At 44.0% G+C, this 25955-nt stretch overlaps 1 protein-coding gene and 1 long non-coding RNA gene across 4 annotated transcripts; one reads left to right on the top strand and one right to left on the bottom strand.

Moving 5' to 3' along the window:
• Positions 1–2054: 2054 nt before the first annotated feature.
• LOC111272432 (uncharacterized) lies at positions 2055–23334 on the bottom strand (the record flags this gene model as incomplete). 3 transcript variants are annotated; one of them, XM_022853882.2, is given in 6 exon segments in its annotated part: positions 2055–2105; positions 2922–3233; positions 5390–5844; positions 6109–6372; positions 6686–7058; positions 17917–23334. In XM_022853882.2, coding segments are annotated over 6 exon segments (1572 nt in total), but the record flags the coding sequence as incomplete, so codon positions are not given.
• LOC111272433 (uncharacterized) lies at positions 8675–12424 on the top strand. Its single transcript, XR_002687508.2, has 3 exons — positions 8675–8688; positions 9669–9713; positions 9946–12424. It is a non-coding gene; the product is annotated as an uncharacterized LOC111272433 (long non-coding RNA).
• Positions 23335–25955: the final 2621 nt, after the last annotated feature.

Here is a 25955-nt window from a genome sequence, read left to right as displayed (position 1 = left end):
ACTTATTTTCATACTCAACACCTGCAGTGGAATTGCCTCTTTTCATAGATGGCTCCCCTGCCAATGGTGAGGAACTTCGCTGTACATCTTTTCCAGAATGGCTTGTTGCCTCTCGATAAAGGTATAATTATACCACTTTTTAGCTTGTATCATCGCTTCTACGAAGTATTCTGTTGTACACCACCATTCGTGGAAGAGAAAATCATTTGCCCTTAACAAATAACCAACTGCACACAATCTGTATTTAAACTAACACTAATTGACAACTGTAATTAGGTGTACATATGCACCTATTAGAAAAAAACTAACTCTGAGCAATGAGGAATAGGTTCGTTCACAATCACCACCTTTAATTGCAAGGCGATTAACAAACCCCCTGGCTTACAAGCTGCTCACCATACATAGAAATCGATACTTGTGAACCTACGAACTCACAGTCATGCGTAAATGTATCAGTGTCCATCTTTGCAGCAAGCAGGCTTCCAGCTTATTTATACTCCAGCTCACTCCTCCGTCGTACGCTATTTAACTGGCATTTAGTTGGACTTCCTGCGTCTCTTCCCTGGCTCCCAATTATAGCGTGATTTGGCTTTTCTATCATTTTTTTCTCCTAACGAAAACCACTTATCTCTCCTTCCACTATTTCTGTACAGTACGCGCCACGATCCGTCGTGGTCTGTGACACCTTTTCACTTTGAAGTGTTTGCGTGTCCAGCGATGCTACTGAGAACTGTCGAACGCTGTTTGTCAACAAACATCCGACTAATTCGATCAGTATTTTACCGTATGTAGCAATATGCCTTGAAATCATCGTTAAATGTGTATAATTGAGCTCCATTGAGCCAACGTGCAGCCACCGACCCACGGCCTGTGTCGTGGCCATCACCGGGATAGTGGGACCCAAATGTGTCGTCGCTGCGCTCGTACGCAACCCGTTGCTTCGCATATTCACAACTCTCTCGAGTCTTCGTCCGCAGGTGGTAGACATTTGTCTTTGCAAGAATGACGACCTACAAATCGATTAATGGCCGCTTCCACAATTGCATTCACGTCTAGGGTGGCATAGGTGTACATAGTAAGGGGATCTCACGCCAAAGATAGAGTCGATTTGACACTGATTGACATGCTTCGCTACACGCTCTTGTCAATGGACATTGGGTGAACTGAACTTATACCGAGTAGGTATGTATATGGCTCGAATTCGGCAGGAATAAATTTTATTTCCTTTTTGCTTTGAATAAACCACTGGTACAGCCTGACCGTCTTCAGTATACTACTTGTGGGTTCACCGGTTTCAATCCAATGTGCGTAAGTATGTTTGCAGTATTTCGCCATATTGTTCGTGCGCAGATTCCCTCTGTCGCTCTCTCTCTGATGGCGACATTATCGTAACTCGTCGGCTGTCGTCGATCCGGGCTCGTTGCTACAGCGCGGCCACAGGGTTGGCTGTTGGGGCACTCGGAGTACCCACAACGGACCCGCAATACTGCATCACTGCGCCGTATGTTATCATCATGTGAATGATGATATCGATAAATCCATCTTCGATTGACGACTTAAATACGCCGACTATTTGTTATTGTGAATTGAGACTCGCTGAATTGAGATATGCCCGCTCTTTGCTATCGAGTTGCTCAGACTATCATTTGCTTTGCTAGCGCGTTCTGCAGTTTTCTGGTTGACAATTAATCTTTCATCGCTGGCGTCGAGAGGCGTACGAGCCAATATTGATATCGACGTTCAAGAGGCAGGCTGGTTATTGCTTGACGGCCTAGTTATTCAGTTGTCAAGGTTATATTGACGCACGCCGTTCCTCTATCATACCCCTATTTATTCCTTATGGCGTTAGTACTATTCGTCCGCGGCTCACTAGCCGCTTGTGATCTTATCATGTTCACGGATTAGTGAGTCGCATGTCCGAGTGAGGACGGCGTTCCTGCGGCAGCTGCCGCTGCCGCCGCATCCATCATGAGCGGCTGGTAGGCCTGCAGAGGTGGACTCTGCATGATGAACGGTGCCAGGCCAACTAGTGTACGTTGCAAGGCCTCTGCTGCCTGTTGCTGCTGCTGCTGCTGTTGATGTTGTTCGTCTGCGTCGTCCATCTCCTGCAAAAAGAGAAAAAATGCATTTTAAAAAATAGCTGGGGGAAAATGTTACGAAGCCATAATAAAGATGTATGTAAAAGCATAAATAACTATCGTGTACATTGAAGGGTGACGTTCATGGTCGATCGCGAACAATGCGTAACGGTTGTTAAATGAGGGTATCTAAATATGTTGCTTGTTAGTGAATATTGGATATGCGTATCTCAATGTGCTGAAATTTTTGGCAAAACTCTTTTTAAGCTTAATTTGTGCTAGCTCATTTTAAACAGTCTGCCTGTTAAATGTCCTATAGGCAATCAATCAAAGACAATTTACCGAAAGACGAGATTCGCTGATGTGACTTTTCATGCATCAATCAAGGGTTAATGAAACATTTTTTTTATTCAGGCTGAGAATATTTAGGCTTCAGTTAATATGCTATCATTAATTATATGAAAATACCAACGGCAAGTAAAACTCCGATAGATAAAATGACGAGGCAAATTGCTTCTCTAGAAATAACCAGAAGAATTAAATCTGAAGAAATAAAGCGGGTATTCCACATATAAAGGTTCTAAAAATTATTTACATATAATGTTCTAGTGTAAACCAAATTCGCTAGGTTTTTAAAGGGAAAATGGGGCTTAATTAAATACCACAAGCATATCTTAAAGTAATAATCACAGTAATTTTCATTCATTACCTGAACCACAAGAGCAAGCCATTTTTCTCTAAATTCAGCTTTCTAAGATAATCCAATGGTCATATCGTTTGTCTTAAATCTTCGAATACGAGAGTAATACATGAGCTTGAAAGGCGTGTGATGTAGATTCGCACCTGCTTGGGTATGTTGTATACGACAAAGTTGGCGAGCTGTTCGGTGGCCATATCTTGTCTTGAAGGCCGACCTCTTTTTCGTTTGAGAGGATATGGCGATGGCGGAACCCCCATGGGAAACGCATGAGTTATCCGCATGTGCTCGGCCAGCGTTTCACCCGATGAGAAGCCCTTGTTGCAGATGGCGCAGCAGACACCGCCCTGCTGTTGTCCAGACTGGCTCCCTTGGCCACTCGATTGGCCTCCGGGGCCGCCCTGACCGCTTGGAGCGGGACTGGCTAAGCCTGCCATCTCGTCCTGCGCGGGCGTCCGCTATAAGATTGGCAAAATCAAGAGCAGTTTTCTAGTACTGGTATTTCTAAAAAGGACGTAGCATATGAGAAAACGTTTCTTCAACATCGAATTGTTTATTTTCAATTTTTCTATTCTATTCTATTCTATAATGTTTAGAGGCAGAAAAGTTGGAAGAGAGTTTTTTAAATAAAAGATTAGTGAGCTATGCTCACTTAGCATGCCTTTTCCAATGTTACAGAAAAAAAATGTTTCTGAAGGCTTTGTGGGTATTCGGTGGTTGTCGGAAAAGTATCAGCCGTTTCAAGCAAAAGCCGAAACCGATAATAATCTGATTATATAAGATCCGAGTTACATGGCGGATGCAACAAAATTTTCCATTTAAGCCGTCTCGATGTTTGCCAGGTACCTAAAAATGAATGTGGCCTGGCATTGTCATGGCGACGTCTTTTCTGTTTACTAGTCCCGGTCGGTTTTTTGTAATGGCTTGTTGTAATCCTGTTAGTTGCCGGCAGTAGAGGTCCGTATCAATCACTATACCAGGCGGCAGCAACTCATAATGCACAATTCCTTCCCAACCCTACCAAACATACAGCATCATCTTCTTTGACGTCAGTCCGGACTTTGCCGTAGATTGTACCATATACTTTTTTTTATTGACGCATTACTGCGTAATGTGACCCGCTAAAATTACTCGCGACCAACCGCTTTAGAAATGGCTCGATCCCCTTGCGTTTCTGTTTAGTTTCACAAATGGAAGTACGACTGAGCGACTTTTTCCTGCGTCAGTTCGTGTGGCACATAAACACTGAGCTTTTCTTTGTAATCGGCTCTTTGCAAACGGCTTAAAACTATTTAGCGATGAATGCTGGGTCCTTACGGCAATGTTATGGCTATTCACGGGTCGGCCTTGCTCATATTTTTTAATAATTTCCGCACCTTTTTCCGTAATCGCTCTGTTAATCCTAAAATTGTGAAACATGTTGTATTTTTTGTCAGAACACAATCTCTATCGTCTTCAAGGAATCCGAATACGTCAATTCAAAACTTGAGCATGTTTACAATTGCTAAACGTTAACTTTTGAATTAAAACGGTAACGCCGACCCATATTACCTGAGAGATGTAACTTGAAAGTTATCTAGCTGGACGATTAACAATTTTTCCACAGCTATATATGGCTAGAGCATTTTCACTTCCCATTCGCCCTATAATTAGTGAAAAAGCTGCTCGATTTATGTCGAGTTTTCGGTAATGTTCTGTATGTCAATTTGTTGTTTTACATTTATGTCATGAGAAGCAGTTCGCTACTGAAGCGCGATAGACTGCTTCGAAAAAATGGACACTGAACTTGTTTAATAATGCCAATATATTTTTTCAAACGTAATTATTAAATGGGCTACAATAATACGAATAAATAAATTTGGCCAGTTTAGTCAAACGTTCGAACTGAAAAAAGTCATATAACAATGATATTTAATTATATTCGCCTACATCATCAACATTTGACTGTAAAAGTTTGATTGCATAATAACCCCCCGGATCCCACTTCAAACACACTGTTTTCGAGACCGTGTTCTTCGCTCGTATTACTAGGCCTTCTGCTGAATTTACGCTGATTACGAAACTCTATACCGTCGATTACCTGACGAAATATATATTTACTTATCGCATACAGAATATACATCGTGTTTACTATATTTAGCAAAACGGTTTTTTGTAAATCATTAAAATTTGTTCAATTTTGCAATGGCCCGACTAAGTTTATAACGAAAACATCGAATATGTTCTCACACTTCTTGCTCATTCTGATCGTTCAAAAATGGCGAAAACACAGCATGCTTATTCTATTTAGGAAAAAATAAAACAACGCAGGGATTAAAGTGCAACAGCTTCTCTTCTTTTGGTAGTAATTAGGTTTAAAGGCGCTAGAAATAGAGAGAAAAAAATTTCTTTTTCTTTTTATAAATCCAGCTTTTCCTGTTGATATTTTATGGCGCATTGCAGCGTTGTCTCATTTATCCCTTTAAGATAACCGAAATTGATAGAGTTATTTGGAAATTGGCCACACAAAAAATTATCTATAATACACACAAAAACTCGACTCGTTTGAAAATATTGACTGAAAAAAAGAAAATTATGCTCATCGCGCTATCATTAGGGTCCTTCGACCATATACCAAGACTAGTTCGGCCTGGGGTTGCTGCTGCTGTGCCTGCTGTTGTTGTTGCTGCTGCTGTTGTTGTTGCTGCTGCTGCTGCTGCTGCTGCTGCTGTTGTTGTTGTTGTTGTTGTTGTTGTTGTTGCTGCTGCTGCTGCTGCTGATGCGGCTGTTGTTGTGCTTGTTGTTGCTGTTGCTGTTGCTGTTGTTGTTGTTGTTGTTGAAGGTGGTTTGCTAAACTGCTGCCGCTTTGTGCGGCCTGCGCCACCTGTGGGCTGGCCGGACAAACCTTGCCGCGATGGGCGCGTAACGAAGCGTCGGAGGCAAAGCCTTTGCCGCAGAGCGGACAGTGGAACGGACGTGAACGCAACCTCTCCAGCTGGGATTCGTGGTTGCGTAGATGTTGCTGTAGGTTTGACAGCTGGGTGAAGGCGCGCGCACACTCCGCCACCGTGCATCTGTACGGACGCTCCCCTGTCGCGGAAAGAAGTTCGGTTTAATGATCAATCAGTTGTGAAATTAATAAGACATTGAACAGAATCAATATTACTGAAAAATAAAACCCAGCGTGTAGGAATATAGTATTAGAATTTGATGTTATTATGATTGATTTTTTGTCGAATTCTCATATCACATAACATATAAATATGCAATATTATTTTGGTGCAGCTGGTTACGCGTTGTGCTTGTACGGAAATCTTGAGCCGAGGAACACATTCTTGACGCTAAACTACTGACCTGTGTGCAGTCGCGTATGCTGCTGCACGTGGCTGAGCTGCTTGAAGCGTCGATCGCAGAACGAGCATTTATAGGGCTTCTCCCCGGTGTGGATGCGCGTATGTTGTGTGAGCTGGTGGCTGCTGCTGAAGCCTTTGAAGCACTGCAGACATTGATGCTGGTGTGAAGCCGGTACCCTTGGAACACCCGGAACGCCGGACAAAGCTGGTCCCCTGTCGCTTGCCCGGGGGTAGCCCGCTCCACCAACTCCAGCTTGAAGTCCGCCTAAAGTAAACAATGGTGAATAGAGCAACCCATACACTGATGTCAACAACGAACCTCCTTAACTACCATTCTCGAAAACAAATCTCGAAACAATGCTCGAAGACGATACAAACACCGAGGAAAACAAATAATTCGACACGTTTATATCATGTTATAATACATTAGTACGTATTTATATATACAGATTTGTAAATATCACCACTGGCAGCAATACGTATTTATATATACTGTTGAAGTTTAAAATTTTCTTGCTTATCACAGCTACATAACAAGTTGAGCAAACAATATTCTCTCGGTAGGGATGCGCACTTACCAGGTGGAAGAACATCTGCTAGGGGCCCCTGGGGCCGTGGAGGTTGTCGAGGCGTAGCGGCTCGTGACGTCAGAAGTCCGCCACTTCCGTTGCTCCCAGTACCTCCGCCGTTACCACCGCCTCCGTCACCACCAGAAGACGCGGCTCCATCGGCTAGTGCATTTGCCCCCGTGGGCGGCCGCAGTAGTGCTTGAGCACCATGATGCGATGGCGCCTGCGGGGGCTTAGGACTGGTCGGTGCCGCGTTCGTTGGCAGGCCGTGATAGTGGAACTCCTGCATGGCTTGAGATGGGCCTTGACCCGCAAGACCGTGTAGCGGTTGACCAGATTGTGAGAGAGCACTCGCCTCAAGCTGCTGTTTGTACATCCACAACTGGAATGAATATATGGGTGACAACACGCACAATAAAAAATTGTTATTAGTAAAACTTTTAAAACTATAGCAAATTCGAGAACGGTAAGGCAACCCGAACGTTTGTAACGATCATGTGGTACAGTTAAGTGCAAAAGCAAAAAAAAAATTATGCCTAATTTTTTTTTGTTTTTGATTCTAATTGAAAAAAAAAAAGAGTGAATTTCAGAAGTCCCGTTTGAACCAATCAGATACCGGTTGTGTATGTAATAAGTTAGATTGCGGATACGAAGAGTACCGCATGATTAGGGGAAAATAAAAAATGACAATGACCAAACTAAAGTTGCAATTTTTAAATTTTTTTTATTAGACTAGCATCAGACTAATAAATATGTTATTTAAATACGAATAACCAATTGAGTTTGCCTATAACATACGGCTAACAAACAAAATTATTCAAAACAAATAAAATATTCCTTGAAAAGAAACAACTACCTTTGAAACAAAGGTGAACGTCCGTACGTACTTTTCATGCCTGGCTACAAGCAAACGGCATAGGATCTTCATCGCTGGCAAGGTCAGGACAATGAGTTGGACGAAAGAAAACTTGCATTTATGATTTAAGTCAGTCAACAAACCCTCTGCCCATAGCTAGGGTGCAGACCCCTTCACAACGAGGATGGTCTATATTTGGAATTTTTAGCAGGACGTATCGAATTCGGGGTCCGTTTCAGAACAAAAACCGGACCTAAATGGTCGCTTGAGCCGTGACGGCCATTTCTGCTCCAAGCAAACATGTTCATGGATGCTGAATGTTCGTGGATGGCTAAAATATAGGGACAAGTGAGAGAGAGTCAACCATCAATAAATTACGATTTAAGAACGCTTTGGATAAGCGAAAGGTAAACATCTAATTTAGGTCATTATATTAAAAAAAACCATGAACACCTAACTAATGCAGTAGTAACACCTCTTATTACAGTGAAACAAATACAACAAAAACACAACATTGTAGATGAAACCTAGTGTCAATTTTTCCTAGACTAATTTGTTTCTTAGCGCAACAATGGTTTTTACTACACATTCATCGCTCACGTCTGGAATTGACTTAAGTAAGCATTCGGATTCAGGACCCTAGGCTCTGGGCAGATTAAAATCGAGATGCCATTCCCTCTCTGTAAAAATCCGAACGTAAATGGCTTGGCCTCGAATAAAAATAAGTTCAGATAAGCCATATTACCCTTTTTCAATATGTCCGGTGCGCACTGCAACGTCCACCGATATGTGAGGACATCTGAACGTTCTAAAGAGACGTGTATGATTTCTGAATTCATATTGTACACCAAGGCACTTTCGCACGCATCTATTTGCTTTCGGTCATGTACGATGCATTCGTTAAGTAGGCAGACGGTCCATTTCCTAGTAAAAAAATAGCAATTTATTTGTACAACCTACGGAGGATACTGAAAAGCGCCCGCAGAATGCAGTCATTTATTGATCATATGCCTCTAGCGGCAAAATTAATTTTCAAGTTGACCGTGTCAACATTAGAAAGAAGTTGTACGAGTCGAAATATAAAAACTGTTGGCATTTTCTAAAAGAATCTTCTAGACTGCAGTAATAGTGTAAACGAGGATCCAAAACGCGGAAGGTCAGTGAAAACAAAGAAGTCAATTCTATTCTGTCGTAAGCCGTCGCTCGAGTGAATGAAAGTTATGAAGCATTACAAACTTACAGATAAACATCGAGTTTTAGCAAGTTATAGTTGAGTTTTCATAATATAAAGTCCTGGCATAAATACTATCCACTCGTATTCGCGTAATTCATCAAAGTGATAGTAACTGCATTCAAGTGGAATATATAGAAGTTGTTCTTAAGGTAAAACTCTTTCTACGGCTTACATGTATCGCACCTTATTTAGCTAAAAAAAAAACAAAATAAAAGTAAACAGTTCTAAAAATGTACATATGCTCCTTTTTACGTTTAAGCTTCTTGTGCTTACCTCCTGTTAAACGCGCATTTAATTCCCATGCTCGACACCCTCTTATTCCTTGTCATATCTCCCACCAGATAATAACCCTTCACTTTTAACGATAGGTGAAACCAATATAACACCATCGACAGCTCATCTATAGCACCAACTAATTATTGTCTGTTTAGACCGCCGCTATTCGGTATTGCTTTTGATGGCGATGCATTTATTATTCTGGGCCGGTAGCAGAAACAGTGGCCAACACAGCTAACGGAATACGTCATACATTACTTCTGAGAACCGAAACTACTGTTTCTTTAGCTTTTTTGCTCTTGCGTTACTGTTCTTTGACGGGTACCTGCTCGACAGACTGCTTGGCCGGCAAGCGCGACGCACATTTATCCTTTAAACCGATCTTTGTCTGGTTAGAGCTCACTATGTGCGGCCTACGGACCCTCTCAGTAAAATCGTCGCATTGGCTCAGTGAGTCAGAGCCTACTGTGTTCTCGCGTGCTACCACTTGAAAACTGTTGTTTTTCTAGGGAAACCATTCTAAGGAATGATAATTGAAAAATAACATAGCTCCTGGCTCTCTTATACATCCCCTGCCCTCCTACTGCACCATCATTCGCGTGCCGCCTGCCTGCGTTCGTTTTAAGGCTTGATGGACTTCAGCACCTATCTCTTTTGCTCCATACCTCCTGGTGAGTCTCCTCCAATTTCTCTCTCTCGCTCTGCTTTTGTTGTTTCTTTCTATGTTGTGTCTCATACACTCGCTTCTTCACCGTGTCCACTCATGGAACTCCACAACCACCCCTCGGTCCCTTGCCGAACCCCCTCTCTCACGTAGTGGAGAGAGGCGTTACTATTTTTGTGCTATTTTTTCCCTATAACGCAAGTTGGTCCTTTCCACGATTTTTTATTTTCCCTTAAAAGAAAAAACGGATAGCCATCTCCTCGTCGCCAAACCAGCCACAGCACACCAAACTGAACGGACTATGGAGTACCGCTAACAGGGGTAACGGCGCACCCCTTATGAAAACAGTCTTGTCCTGTATGCTGCTGACGATGACGATGGCTTTCGACACCTTCGACTCGCGACACCCGCTCGGAACGGCCTGGGAAAGCAAAACCTGAAATCTTAACATAGCTCAGAAGAGTACTGAGCAGCAATAATTCTAATATGTGGGCCCACTTGCAGACCGTAGAGGTACAAATCAATTACCACTGTTACCATTATTCCTTCTACGTAGTTTATTGTAATCGGTCCTTTTTCCGTTTCTCTCTATTAAATCGTATTGGATCAGATCATTGGATTAGTTTTGCGATAGGAAGGCGAGTGGCCGCTGCCTTTTCCAACGGGCATACTCTCCACTGACATGAATCTTTTCGGAAGTCTAAGAGAGCCGATGTTGATAGTTAGTGTAATATATATAAATCAAACCCATGCAACAAGGTAACATCTTTCACTGTTCATACACAGAATTAACCTAATTTATGAAACCTCATCTATTTCTGCACTATAACTAATTTTTGTGGGTTTGGTCTTTATATTATATTACTGTTTCTATCAATTCGAAATTAATTTAGCATTTTCAGTTCACGCCTTTTGTAGAAACCCTTCTCTTACTAACATCCTTCGCTTGGAGTTCACTCTTCATGACTCGGAACGGCCAGAGACGGCGGTACGATGACTCAGATCACAGTACGGACGATCCCTGCCGCGAGCGACTTGCGACCGCCACGAGTTCGCCCACTCGGACACAGGGTTTGGACCAAAAGGAAGCAGTGATTCGCGCAATCGCGAAAATATGGTCGTGATCGTCGTCGTGTCTTTTTTGTTGTTCTCTTGTTCTTCTTCAAGGTCTTCACGCGGTGTTGACAAGTCAGTTCTCTAGTTGTCGTCCGCCAGTGTATTTCAAGCCTCCCGAAGCGAACCTCCAATGTTACGCAGATTGCCACCGAATGCCGTTGAAACTATGATTTTTGTCGCGGCCATCGTGGGTCGCGTCGAGCCACCACATTTTTCAAGCAGCCATTTGACGCCTTGCTGCCCTGACGCCCTGTGTTGTGGCCGCGGTCCCGCAGCTGTTATGGGTACCTGACGCGATCTCATCGTAAGACCGGTGAAAACGCAAAGGTCGTCTAAGTCGCGATTGTGGATTCAAACGCTGGCGCGTCGCCGCTATAGCATGATGCCGCTGCTATTGCTGCTGCCAAAACCATAGCCAGGATGACGAATAGGGTTGACAAATGTATTTACAGGGTCCGCAGTCCGACTCCACCTACACCATTCAAATCACAGTACTACTAGTACAAACGAGACGATCAGCCGATGCACAACTTTGTCACTGTAACTCCTCTGATGCTGCTCTATCTCCGATCGCGATTAGCACTATCATGACCATCACTGAACAACGCCACGAAGCACTACGATGGACCACAAAGCACATTCTATCTGGTTTATCAGCTGAGGTGTCCGCACTTCACCGGTAGAACGTACAGGTAGACCTCGTCATTCCACGGGTTCACTTAGCGCGCGCGAACCAAACGCGCCGGCATGAATGTAACGGGGCAAAAGAGTTCGACAGAGGCAACGGTACAACGGAAGCACGAAATATAACAACGACTAGTGTTGAGGAGTGCTCCGATCCTGCGTGACAAAGTGTCGTGGCTCGGACGCTCCTGCAACAGCAAGCTAGCCCCAGAGCAGCAAACGGCAGACGGTAAGCGGGCGGCTGCTTCTGCAGGATGCGGGCCGCCGCCGCCCGACAAAAAGAAGCTCTCCAAAGAGCTCTCCGAATGAATGTTTTTATTACCAGGCTCTGGCACAATCGGGCGCCCTGAACCATCCAGCGAGTGGCGCCATCTGGCGGGGCCCGGAATTCGGGGTTTGTGGAGCAACCACTTGGGGGAGCCACTATTTCTGCTAAGAGATAGCTTGGTGTACAAAGGTGCCACGGAACCTTGTTGAGACGAGAGACGGTGGATAGCCACAATACATACGAGGCCATCAAATTCGAGCTGAGAGCAGATAGATTAGGCAATAATTGTCACTTACAAGGGTGATGCCTCGGTAGGCCACTATTACCATCAGCGCAGAAGTAGCTTTGTATCTTGGATTAGAGACAGAGACACAATGTAAAGTCCCCACACATATATGAGATAAACACCTTGAGGATGCTAATATAAAAAATAGTTTATTTTTATACGAGAAACTGGGAAAATATTTGAAAATATTATATTTTAGAGATGTCTTCCTATTGGATATTTCTTATGCGGAATGACATAGAGCACTCGGAAATTATAATGCGAAAGTAGGCATTGAAATCAAGTTTATGGGCTCTATTGCTGTATCTTTTGCAGAAGACTGCATATGAAAATAAGCAATAATACAAAATGATGATTCTTTATATGAACATTGTTCCATCTGTTAAAACAGCTTCAGTGTCGTTGTAAAAGAATTATACAAGATAAGATCGTTGAAAAAGATAATTTTCAATAGTTTGCAGAAGTCCGCCTGATGTTTTCATATTGTGCACCTAGAGTATGCAAATAACGAATGTTACTACGGATCGTTCTATTAGCCGCAAGTAAACACCCACACTCATCTTTTTTTCTCGAAATGTTAAAAGGATGCACTAGAATATCAACAAAGAAAGACGAAAATCAAACGTAGATCCCTACCAACCCTGTCCTAAGGAAGGATATTATATTCGTTGATAGAGTCATTTATAGGTTTTGTCCGAAATGAAAGATTGATAATCACCAGCTCTGCCAAAAGCCGCAGCAGAAGGTTACCAAAAGAACACGTTGTCAAGGGCCAACTGCGGTCATTATGTTTTTTAGGTTATCATCCGGCTGTTTTCGGTAGGCAAGTTGTAGTCGCTAGCTGAACAGACGAATAAAATCAATAATAGTTAAGACAACTGCAGCTCTATAGACACCACAATGTAGTGGTGACAAATTTCTATTGATTTTGATATTCGGGATATTTATATTGCAGTTTTTTGAACTGCCTAAGCAGAAGTGTCCGGGCGGTCCTACCCGAAATGCTACACCATCGACCAACCCAGCTGATAGAAAGGGAACCCAGTGCGACCTGGTGACCCTGCAGGCTGAGTAAAAAGCTGCGATGTCAGACGAGACTAGCGTGCGCCAGAACACCCTTTTGTCCTTGTTCTGTCTGGCCTAATTAAGCAAGCTCAGTGGTCAATATCTTAAAAAAAATAGACGAGATATCCAAAGTAAAGACAGCAAAAGCTTGCTTCAAAAATAGCCAGAAGTATACCTGAGGAGCCTCAAGTCCTTCAAGGTAATATCTGGCTTGAAATCAGTAGCCTACTTAGTTACAGACCGAATCAAGGCAAAACTCAGTACAATGAGATCGTCGTATCACATCATCATCAATGCGTATACACGTAGGCTATTGATGTGGTAATGTGACTGCTAATTGGTCATAACAATACGACACAATAACAACTAGAAATCACTTAACACTAGCTGAAATCAAGCCCATAGCTTCTTGACCGCTTTTATTTACCCTATCACAACGATGGTCTAAAGCAGTTTAGAGAACTATACTGTATATGAATTTATATCATGTATGAGATACGGTTTGTTGAAATGAACCAGCTGGCATTCACAGATACAGATATTAATCATCAGCCGGATACCTGCATGCCTTTGTAGGCTCCGTAGGAAAAAGACCCGCACATTGCCTGCTAAAACACTGCCAATAATGAATATTGATATCACCTTCTAATGGATCGATAATTGTGCCTTTCGGGAACATCCGAATCAAACTTGATTGCTTAAACGACCGATAGCATTATTCAGACGATTGAATAACCATGCTTAAAGTAATTCTTATTGTTAGCTCTATTCGTAAAATCGTCACACCGGCTTGCGTGTAGGTGAGCGATCAGAACTTAAGGTCATACCACAATTTCTTGGCTTTGATAAAAAAAAAATTTCAACCTTTACATCCGCTACTGCTGTGAAACAGTCCTGTGCTAGCTCACAATTCTCAGGTATCTTTTTTTTTTTTATTGTTCGGGCATTTCGGTCTCAACAATTTCATAATTGATGAGCTTCTCTAGGAAGTGTGCGATATTATATATAACAAATCTATTGCTGATATATAACAAATCTATTGCTTGATTGTTGGCATTACCGGCCCGCATCTTCCGCACAAAATTGTATTCGGTTTTTTTTCTAGAGGGCTGTATCTACGGGAGTCATGGGTAAACAAATACCATAAGCTTTCACATTTGTACGCTATAGGGAGGTACACAGTATTAGCTTGTCCCATCTTTTCCTTCTACGTGAGCCTGATCACTACAAATTGCTCTTTAGCGCTTTTCAGGACGAGCCTGCATTCGCCACGCATACATTCACTGTCTGGAGAAACGAAGGGGGCAACAGATTCAGGTGATACAGAGGTGACATTTACGGCGTACCGAAATTTGTTTGCGATTGCATTGCAGAACAATTTTGAGGGCTACAAGCACGATGAACAGAACGTTCTATGGTACATATAAATGCTATGCACGGTTCGAAGAAGTTAACATGCGCGACGTGTGTGATAGATGCTGGATCATTGCCTTTACGTATACGTGCACAGTTATTTTACTCTGAAACATTACTCTTTAGTACTGATTAAACATACTTTAGGGACTTTCATTTGGTCCGGCCTAAGATGGTCTCGTCATCACTTACCCAGTAATCATTTTCGGACATTATACACACCTACGGCCGTATCGAGATTCTTGATTAGGGTATAACGCACGTTAGCTGACTAGGGACACCAACTTAGGCTGATCGACAATTGTATTAGAGTGTGCAATTTTTCACTTGGCTAGACTACGCATAGACCTATTATCTAGGTAAATATTGTACGCGCATATTTTATGATATTAATGGCTCGCGTGTGATTCCTAAGTTGTAGAGCGTGTCGAAAAAAAAAAACTGTTGTAACCGGACATCATGTCGACGTATGTCACTGTAACAAAAAGCTCTGTCTAGCGCTAAATGCCAACGTTCTCCTTACCACTCTTTCTCGCCGGTTTGATAAGAAATTAGCTGTAGGGGTGACTATAGTCATAAGCGGATATTCGTTCTATGGACATCCCCTCCTCGATCGATCCGAGGCCTATCTGTAAAGGCATCTAACTAACCAACCAACCGTAAAAGTGCTCTGGGAATCATTTCAAGCTAGAAACACCAGCCGTTATCAAAGACTCGCTGAGGTAGTTTGCCCACTCCGAGCGAATTACCGACACAGCTGTCCGTAATCAACATATCATGTAAAATGTATACGTACAATAACATGGCACAGTAGCCATATTTCTGGTCTCTGCGCTAATTAGAATAATAATAATGACAACAACAAGTAGACTGCCAAGTCATGACCATCAACTTTTAAAACTCATAAACACATATGTTCATTCCTACACAAACTTTGCCTCACTACGAAATCGAGCCCATTTTTACTCTACGTACTAGTAGTAAAACGGAATATATATATATATATATATATATATAATTTTTCCTATGATTTGAATCGCCAATATATCCATATAGCCGTTTCTCACGCAGCGTGTGATGATTGCAAAGAATCAGTGCACTTTATAATTTTCTCAATATGAACAAACTATCGAGATTTTTAATGATTTGATCGATTGCTACCTTGCTGCTCGATATTGCTAGAGGTAGCGTATTCGCTAACGATTAGCAAGACTCTCATATATTATATTCAAATTGACAACACTATTTTTAATAAATAGAGAGTAGTATCGTTAAATTGAGTTTGAATCAGCTTCTAGTATTGAATTTTAATTATCGAGATATACGAACGCTCATTTAGTCAGAGGCAACTTCAGGATGACGCCAACAAAAAAAAAAACAACTAAATATATATTCATCATGACCGATTACAAACTTTATGCATCTAAGACAACATCGATAACATAGGTTCCTTTGGCTTTCATCATGCCAGCTGTTCGTTTCGGCTCTCTACTCTTTTTCTCCCTCATGGAAATTGCGTTCAGCGATGGGGCACACTTTTACGCGACGGGATGGTGGGGGTATGCGAACAAACAATACCGTCACCCGTAGGAAATACGAATGTTTAGGCTATCCACAAAAGGTTTACATCTTAAGAAATGACGCATCATTGACCTTAACACTGTAAATTCTGTTTGCACCCTAAATCATCGGGAAGCATTTGCAAGATATGCGCTTAGCAGTACGATTCACTACAGCGAGGAACTGCTAACGTAATCACATATTATACTATGACCGCTTCAATGAGCAGCTGATCTCCGGCAGCCGGGCCACCCAGATCATGTGACATAACCCCACGTGACTCGTTTTATGGGGGTAGCTCAAAAGCAAAATGTAGTGCAACGATATACGGTGCACGTGCTTAACGAAAATAGCATGCCGCCATTTCAACGAAAGGCCCAGACATGCGCGAAAAGGCAGCCAGAAGGAAGCTAAGCGAATAACTGCCGTGAACGAAGCCAAAAGCGATGTCGCGCTCGGGCGAAAAAAAAAAAAACTAAATGCATAAAGTATATAATAAAAAAATTGATTATGTAAGAGTAGCGAATTGTTTTAATGATATTACTACCAATCAGGTAGTCGTTCCTATATTAGGGAAAACATGAACGACACGATATATGAATTTTTGTCAATTAAATGAAAATTCGCTAATAACCACAAGTAATTATCTTGGAATTGACTTTCTGTAGTTGTCAATATCCTCGTGTTACGTAGTGGTCCCATCCTAATCAGTTGACATCAATTAGAGGCAATATTAACTCTGCAACAGAGTGGAAAAATACGAGACTCGTCGAAGAACCGTATTTCTACCATAAACTCTTTGGACATTCGATATGAGGAAATAGCATCTGACATTTGTGCTTTTTTCCTAACCTATTTTGGTCGTCTCCCAAAGAGTAGATAAGCTGCACGTAATCAACAAAGTAGAATTTGAGCAAAAAAAAAAAGCTTTTTTTTGTGCAAGGAATACCCAATAATTGTTATGATTGAGTAACAATGATTTTTGACATAGAGTGAGTGGAAAGTTAACTATAAAACGCCGACTACTTGTAGCTTGGTCACTGCTGAGTATGAACAGAAAAATGCAGACGCGTATCTACTTGAAAACTAGCTTCATGTAGCTAACCGTACAAAATTAAATTTAAAAAATGTCTTTTTCGAGTGGTCAGAAGTTTGTTAAGTTTAAGTAAGACGTAGTCAGTGTGCTAGGGTCTTTTCCTGAGTACGGCCACATAGACTGCGCGTCCTAATCATTTGGTCTAATCTTTTAAGATTATTAATTCTGGTTATTTTCTTTCTTTATTTGCGCATGGGATGCTTTTTGAAAAAAGCAAAATACTGTAAAAAAATTATCTTCTTTTCGAACTTCATTTGTTTCTATCTACATTCGACGCACAGCTCCGCGTTAATCTTTCGTATAACCTAATAAGGTGACGTGAAACATGTGCAATATAATTATACGTTATTTAACAGGTCACTCAAATCGGCTCCCTGGAACAAATAAAGTTCCATGTAGTTACTTTTTTTTTTGACAAAATTTCCCTTAAAAATAATCAGTGGAATAGAGTTCTCTTCAAATAAATCTGTTTACGACACCGACATTACTACCGTTCGCTTTACGTTCCTTTCCATTTAGGCAGCATTTGCCCCTTTAATGTTCGCCCAATATAATATACCTTGTTCCACCTCTTTGATTAATATGAGCCGCGCACCCTTTCTATTCCTACTGGCATAAAAGTTCGTATACTGCGAATTATTCATATCGCCTGTATCACAAGTAATCTGGCATGTATTTTTCCTACACGTATCGTGCGCAAAATTACGCCACAGTCCACTTACAGGCGGCGGGAACGGGTGTAAATTCGAAGACGAAGTGGCGGCCGAACTTGCCGACCGCTGCGTATGATCTTCGGCGGGCATTCCTCCAGCCGATGTTGACGCTGAGGTGGCTGCCATCACCGCAGCTGTTGTCCCGGGTCTAAACTGAGCCCCTGAGCACCACCAGCGCTCTGCCAGGTGCTCCGCTCTTCTTCGAGCCCCCGCCACGGCTTCGCCAGCAGCCGCAGCGGCGGCCGCTAGACGAACAGCCGTAGCCGGGGGGCTCCGCGTACCCACCTCACCGATGCTGATGATGGAGGCCAGCTTCCAAATGAATCGTGCTAACGAAGGAACTGACGAATTCAACTATTTGCTGCGCACTTATGCGGAGACGGTAATCATGAGGTTGAGTTAAGGCACTACGACAGCGCTGGTGATTCTGAAAACGGCGTTGATGATCATAATGTTGAAGTTGTTGCTGTCGTCTAGAAGTTGTTCCGATACGACTACTGCGCTGTGTGACAGCTGATTGTGCGTCAAGCATACTGGCGACGATGTGGTGTTAATGGTTGGCGTTCGAGAGATGGTTTGCTAGAGCGTACGACGGTTGAACAACCAGTTCACAAGAACAGTAACAATAATCACAATGACGATAAAGGTGACACTAATGGTAAGCTCAAGTGACTGCTTTCAAGGGAACAGCTGACTCGGACTGAATGAAGATCTAACGCTAGCGAATACAACGAAGCTCTGTACTAGCCGGCTATCTGCAGCGCACTAAACTGGTAAATACACCCCCCATATTTGCTGTATTTGAGTCACTTGCGTTCGATCACAATGAGAATAAAGGCAATGGCCCACCTTGTACGCACACACGAATTAATCGACACACTGATAGGCTGCTGTGCCAGTATAGCTGCCCTTGTATACGTAAAACTGCGACAGAAATTCGGGGAGCTCTGGCAGGGTAGGGCGGGCGGTCCGGCTTAACTCAACAACAACATCTAACCACATTCGCCTGTAGCGCAGACACGCATCATCGCCCACCAGGAACACTCGAAACGATCACAGCAAAAAAGAGAAACACAACTATCACAACGACACCGATACAGTCACCAATTGGCGTCAACAACAAATGGTGTCTATCCTATCGCACTGATTGACCCGCAATCATTTCCTTCGAACGCCGACGCAACATCATGTACATCCCGTAGAAAAGCTTCAGATCGCTGAAGACTCAATGTCTGTCGAACGAACTGGTCGCTGGAGCGACAACCGATCGCTGCTGACTAGCCGCGTGCCTGGGAGTGATACTGACCCAACAGCAGCAGCAGCAGCAGCAGCAGCAATTCTTGGGGCGCCCTCCGGCCGTCGCGGTTCCGGCTGCTCCTATTCGGCCACCACCTCTGAAGTTTCTGCTTCGGTTTTGCGCTGTTGCTGCTGCTGCTGCTGCTGCTGCTGTTGTTGTTGTTGTATTGTTTTCGCTCCTCCTCGTACCGTCGTGCTTACCGGCTCCTTCGTCGTTAGCTGCTGCTGTTACTGTAACCGTCTTTCCTCGTTGCTGTCGAATGGCGGCAGCCGCAGCACGCAGTAGCTTGCGATTGGCATCTGCTTCGGTTGCTGCCGTCAGAGGTGTTTTAGTGGTTAGAGGAAGGTTGGCCAGTTGCACAAGTGCAAAGAGGCTGCTGCTGCTGTTGGCGCTAACGGAAACCCCCGGTTGCCGACGCCGTAGCCGTAAGCAACTAGTAGGGCCGCTGTGGCAGTTGTTAGTGGTCGTTGTTGTTTTCGTCCTTACGGTCGGATAAGCAAGGGCGAGCTCACGGACCTGAATGTTTAGCGCGCCACGAGATCGCTGACGCCGATGGCGAGTGGTAACGAAGTACAACAACAGGCGACAAGCAGCTGCTTGCCAGTAGAACTGTCGCTATTAACGCACGTGTTGATACCACGGCGGCCGCTGCTGCCTCCTCTAGCAGAACCGCAGCCGCTGCCGGCGCCGCTACTACGGAGAACGAAAAATGCAGCATCAACGAACCACAGCAGCAGCAGCAGCAGCAGCAGCGCCAAGAACAGCAACAGCATCACTGATAGTTGTCGAAGATCACAGTCTGTCCGTTCGCGCGTCGTCCACTCCGCAACTCAGCCATTTCGCCAGCAGCCAGCCACCTTGATTTGTGCCCCATAAACAATAGTGCAAGCAACTACAAATGAACGGCGACAACAAAAAGATACTGCTGTTACTACTGACGGTAAGCAGGCAGGCAGGCAGGCAGGCAGGCAGGCAGGCAGCAGCAGCAGCAGCAGCAGGCCGCGTTCGCAACAGCAGCGACGCAACGGCCAGCAGGGGCTCGTTCGTTGTTGGTTGATCAGCGATGCGCGCCGCGCGACTCTACCTCGAACACGCAAACCAATAGAAATTTGCTGGCTGACCTAACTGGTCGCCAGCTCTCATCTAGATCGGCTATATGTACACACTACGCAGCTGCCGCACGTAGCGTTACAACGCCCGTCCGGATACACAGAAGCGTTTGGCGACCGGTCCCTGCCTCAGAGCTGCTAAAACGCTACTACTACTGTAACTACGAACTCCTCTCGTTGTGGCCATCAGTACTCGCACAGACAGACAGACAGACAGGGGAAATTTTTTGGTGTTTTTTTTCTATCATCGTTGTCGCCACCGTCGTATCATAACAACGCTTGCGTACTATCTGGTAACAGGCAGCACAGACAGCGGAGCAGGTCCAGCGCCTAGCGGCGGCTAACCACGCTTGCGGAGCAGTCGTCGTCGCCGCTCACTGGAAAGCGCTCGCCACCACCAGCGTCGACTGGTGGCGCCGGCAATAGTCACTCTCAAGCGACCAGCGGTTGGCCGCCAGACAGTAGCCGGCAGCAGTAGCGACAAACATCGACAAAACGACTGGCACCGCTAGCAGTCGTCGGGTCTGCGGCGGCCGCAGCAGGCGGCGGCATGCGCTCCACAAGGAGCAGCTGCGACGCAGCGAGCAGTCGCCGGTAAAGGTTCCCACAAGGAAACCCTTCGTGGACGCTAGTGCCTGCGTAGACAACTGGAAGACTGTAGCTACTCTACGGCACTATGCGCATGGCTGCGATTGCCGCTAGCGGTTAAGTCTCGCGACGGCCGCAGTGGTGAAGCGGAGCGAAGAACAGCGGAGCTTCTCAGCAGTTGATCAAATTGAGTCGAACTAAGATGAAGTAGCGGAGCTAGTGAGCGAACGTGCGATATTTACGATTTTCTTTTGCTAGGAGGTTGCGCTAGCGACCGGCAGATGGCGCGCGATGCAAGGACGATGGCGACCCAACAAAAGCAGCTCCAGGTGCTCAATGATAGGGTTAAGTGGAAAAACAGTGAGAGACCGCGAGGCCGTAATGCATTTGAGTGCATATGTATATGTATATGTATATTTCGGTAGCGCTGAAACGTCAAACCTTATTTGGGAAGTGAATTATCCTTGTGAGGGGGCTCCTTAAACCTCGCATCAAATTCATTAGTTCATTTTGTGACCTTTGGAGCAAATATATGCTAAGCTATCGTTGACTTCCATTATAGTCAGGCTGATTAATCAACCTAGAATTAATTTCAGAAAGCGATGCTGATTGCAGAGTCAAGCTGGGGTCTCACGGTATTCAGAAAAAAAATGACAAAGTATGCTATGATATCAAAGATTACGTTTGATTTTTCTTCATTAATTTTAAATTTTATTCTTAAAAATATTATTATTTAAAAATTATTATTATATTCGGCTACATAGGTGAGTCATGGTTCCTTTATGGTAAAAATATAAAAAAAAAAAAAAAAAAAAAAGCAACATCCATCGTACTTTACTTTTTCCTTGAAATTCAAACCCTCCTTAACTCTCCATTCTATATAGAAATTTTTTTATGAATACCTGCATAAAGCTCCAAATATGATACCAAGATACCGAAATATGTCGTTGTTACAGAAAGTTGTAATAACGACTTCTTTCATCAATAGGTCCATCTTATTTTATTTCGAGGTTGGTAAGTTTAGTTAATATCAGACTCATAACGGTAACTTTATCTGAATATATATGTATGCTATAAGCACATATTAATTGTTCAATGCACTGAAATATTCTCGGAATAATTGAAATTCGAACTATATAATGATTTTTTTTTTACTAAGAAGCTCGAGAATCGCATGATTTTTCATATGTTGATTATTTTCGAGGCTACTCTTGATCCTATGTACAGGGGATGATTCGAAGCGTTAGGCTAAGCGGCTTCGGTGCCATGTTGGCAGTGTTTGCTCGGCCAAACAACTGGCCATCATTAAATTTGGCCTTGCGGCCCGTTGTGACTTATCATGTGCAGATTAGATTTATGAAAAGTTTCGTCCGCGAAACGCCATTTGACTTTCTTAGAGATTTGATTCTGAATATCCCTTCCACTTGAAAAGCTTTTATTTTCTACGAATGAACGAGCGAAATCTTCCAAAACGCAACACTTTTCCGCAGGTGCCAAGTCTCTTTAATGGCTAATCCTTGTTATTTCGAACGCATATTACTATCCCATCGACAACGAAAAAATGACAATTCCTCAAATCCTGCCTAAAAGATAAGTGATTTTTTGTATCGAGTTGAGAAAAAAATGCACTTAGTCCTTGTTTACACGAATTTTCTAGCTTAGTGAGTGTGATATGGACAGGTGATACGAAAAAGCACGTGACATTATTTAGATGTAGGCCTTACTAGGCCCACAACCAATAATACGTTTTTGAGTAATTTCACTTTAAAGCTACGCGTCCGGAAAATTGTTCGTAATAAACAAGCTTGTATAAGAAAGCTCTCAACCATGCTTTTCCAATTATTAAACTAAGTGCGAGAGTCGCTACGAATCGATCAAATTTGAAGTATGGGTCCTAATTAGCTACCAATAGCGTCAATCACTTATCGTTCATCCACTTGCAGCGGCAATATTTACTTAAACTGTCGCTTTCCGCAATCTATTTTAGAAATTGCATCTTAAAATTACCATTACATTAAATAATTATCTTTATTTAGATGAAAGATCATTAATAATGACGACTATCAATAGCACTAGTTACGATATTTTAACTATAATTACACCTGTAGTAGTCGTAATTATACGATAGCCAATAATCGCTGATGTTGGTTTTAAAAATATAAATGGGTATATACGGGTACGCGTTGGCGGTCCATTTCCGTTTGTCCTCGTTAGAACAAGCCATTCAGGCCAACTGTCTCGAGCTAGACAGTTTGTTATAATGTTCCTAGATAGACTTACGGAAATACAGCTAAAGGGTTTAGCTTCGTTTGTCTTATTATAATTAGACGTATACATTTAAATATACATATGTGTGTACTGGATGGATCTCTACGCGTAGTCTTCTATCCAGATATGGTTGTATTTTACATACAGATACATACATCTAATAAAATAAACATGCTTTTTTTTTATTATCGTCGTTGTAATGATGACATATTAGAATATATATATATATATATACGAAGATGTATAAAATGAGATGTTTGTCCCATGGTAGTTCAATAGGCCATATAACACGTTGTCAGCCGTAAACTTGTATGAGTAGCCCGCATGTGTTCTAGCACTAGTTGCTTTGAAGGACAATAGAAACGTTTTCTCTCAACATCTGTAACGGTAACTTAGCGCATGAGAATGTTTCTTCGTTATTCACCGCCGCATAGGCAGACGACGTACTTAGATATAGACACCACATGTCCTCCGCGCAGTCTTTCGTAGTTTCTCCTCAGTTCGTACAATACACAATCCTTAAGGTTACCCTTGCCGTTGTGTCTACGCCTGTGAACGTGTTCAATCTGTGCTTTGCGCGGCTCTGTGTGTGCGCAGATTACAAAGAGCAGGTATGTCTGCGACCCCCAATTTCTGACCTGTTTACGACGTCCGCTTTGTTGGTCTCTCCTCAAAGTTCTCCACGTGCTCCTGAGTGAACTGTGCTGAGATTTGGCTGGTGTGGTGCCCTATCGTAATCGAGCTACACAAATGGACTTGGTTGCTGGTTATTGTTAGTATTATTTTCTAGTCTGGCCTGATCAAACCCTAAACATGTCCTACTCCATACACAGCTCTCTACATTCGCTCATTGTCGCTTGCGGAACGGAGAGATCTATGCCCGAATTGCATCGAGGTTCGCTGCCAAGCTGACAGCCTTTTGCGATGGCTGCGTGTCTGGCCGGCAACCGTTCTGCCGTATTCGGCAGTAGCTCCATATTGAGTCAACACCTTAATAGGATAACCTAGCCTAGCGTCGACGCTAAATATACTAGCATACGTAACCTTGCCAAATACTGACGGTCGACAGACTTTCAATCGTAAACTTAGGCCAAGTAGATAAGGAGACAAATAAGCAACTCGAGAGCGATTTTGCCGGCGTTCAGCGCAAGCATTCGTCTTGCCAAAGGCTGATAGCTTGGTTGTTAGCTATTCAAGTATCTAAGTACCTGTATGCAAGGAACGACAAAAGAAATAAGAAGAGCAATACCTCGTTCTTTTCTCCTTTCGTACAGGATGAGAAAACGCGATGCCTGTATACGTGAGCCTGCCTATGTCTGACTGTGGGTGTGTGAGTATAAAGTATACTACTTTGTGGAAGCAAGTCGCAGCAGAAGAACTGGCACTAGCAGAGTAGGAGCAGGATTCAGGAGCCAAAGCTGCAGCTGCACGACTTGAGAGCAAAGGCGCATACGGGTCCTGGCCTGCATAACGAAGAACCGGGGCAAACCAAGCCTGCTAGGCTTCCAGTGACTACCGTTTGCATATGCCAATACCAACAACAACCAGGGCACATAGTAGGGCAAGGGAATGAAAGCTGCAGCCGTTGCAGCAGAAGCATCAGCGGAAGCTCTCCCGGGGGTAGGTGATGCGAGAGAGAGGATAAGAAAGCAAGGATCGGTGGGGCGCAGACCAAAAACGCTCCTCCTCCTTTTTCTAACTAGGAGGCTCCTTTTTGCCAACGCCGCCTTTCCTCCGTCCTTCCCCCCTCCCCCCGCCCCTACGTACGCTTTCTACCCCTTAGTCCCCAGCTCCGTCTAGGTTTTCTCTCTTGCTGTCTCTTTCTATATCACTGTTCCTGCTCGGAAGCGGGCGTCCCAGTTACAGTACCCCCTTCATTTGACGGGTTGCTCTTCTCGCTTGCCCTTCCACCCCTTAGAAGAAAGGAGATTGGGCCCATTCCCGAACCCCAATCTTTCGTCGTCGTCGTCGTTGTCGTCCCAATGTTCCCGCTGCAAATTTCCCTACACTCCTTCAATATTAAGGACCCCTGCCAGCCTGCAGGCCTACTACAGGACAGGAGAGGTCTATCTCCGGGGCAAAGCAAAAGGCGTAAGCAGCAAACAGCCAGCAGCAGCAACCGGCGTAAAGTTCTTTCGCCCCCACCCGGCGCTTGTCGTTGCAAAACCGAGAAAGGGTCGCGGAGACTCTGTGCTGGCTGGCCATTGTGCCACCGTCCCCACTGTAAGCCAGCCTGCCGACCGTCCGACCGACCGGGCGGAAGTTGGCAAGCGTTTGGGTAGGGGGAAATAAGGTAGAGGAGGAAGGCGAAAAAGAAGGAGAGTAAGAGAGAAAGGACGAGAGAGAGGACAAAAGGCCCGCGGCAATAGACGAGGAATGAGTGTGGGATCTGTGGGGTGTGCCAGGGGGTGGAGCTGGCTGCAGGAGTATGAAGGGTTGCCTAGGCATTGGGATTGCAGGGGCTGGGGGTAGATTATGCCAAAAAACTCTCGACCAGCCAGCCGCCCTGCCAGAGCCTCCTGGCAAAGTCGGCTTGCTTGCATTGCCTTGCCTCGCCTCGCCTCGTCTCGTCTCGTCTACTACGTAGCTCGCCTCTTCTGCCGCTCTGCTGCTGACGCCTTCGCTTGTGATGCAGGCTGCGTCTATGACTGCATTTGCCTCCATGCCTACGCTGGCAGCATGATCACCATTGGCACTGCCTCCGATGCCTTTGCTTGCCGTACACCATGCCTCGTCGTGCTGATACTGCTGTTGCAACGCTGAACTTGCCAACTTGGCAGAAGGCT

The sequence above is a fragment of the Varroa jacobsoni genome, unplaced genomic scaffold, assembly GCF_002532875.2.
Source record: "Varroa jacobsoni isolate VJ856 unplaced genomic scaffold, vjacob_1.0 contig02237, whole genome shotgun sequence".
Lineage (NCBI taxonomy): Eukaryota > Metazoa > Arthropoda > Arachnida > Mesostigmata > Varroidae > Varroa > Varroa jacobsoni.
The sequence above is the reverse complement of the archived record's forward strand: the minus strand, read 5'-3'. Positions and strand labels throughout refer to the sequence as shown.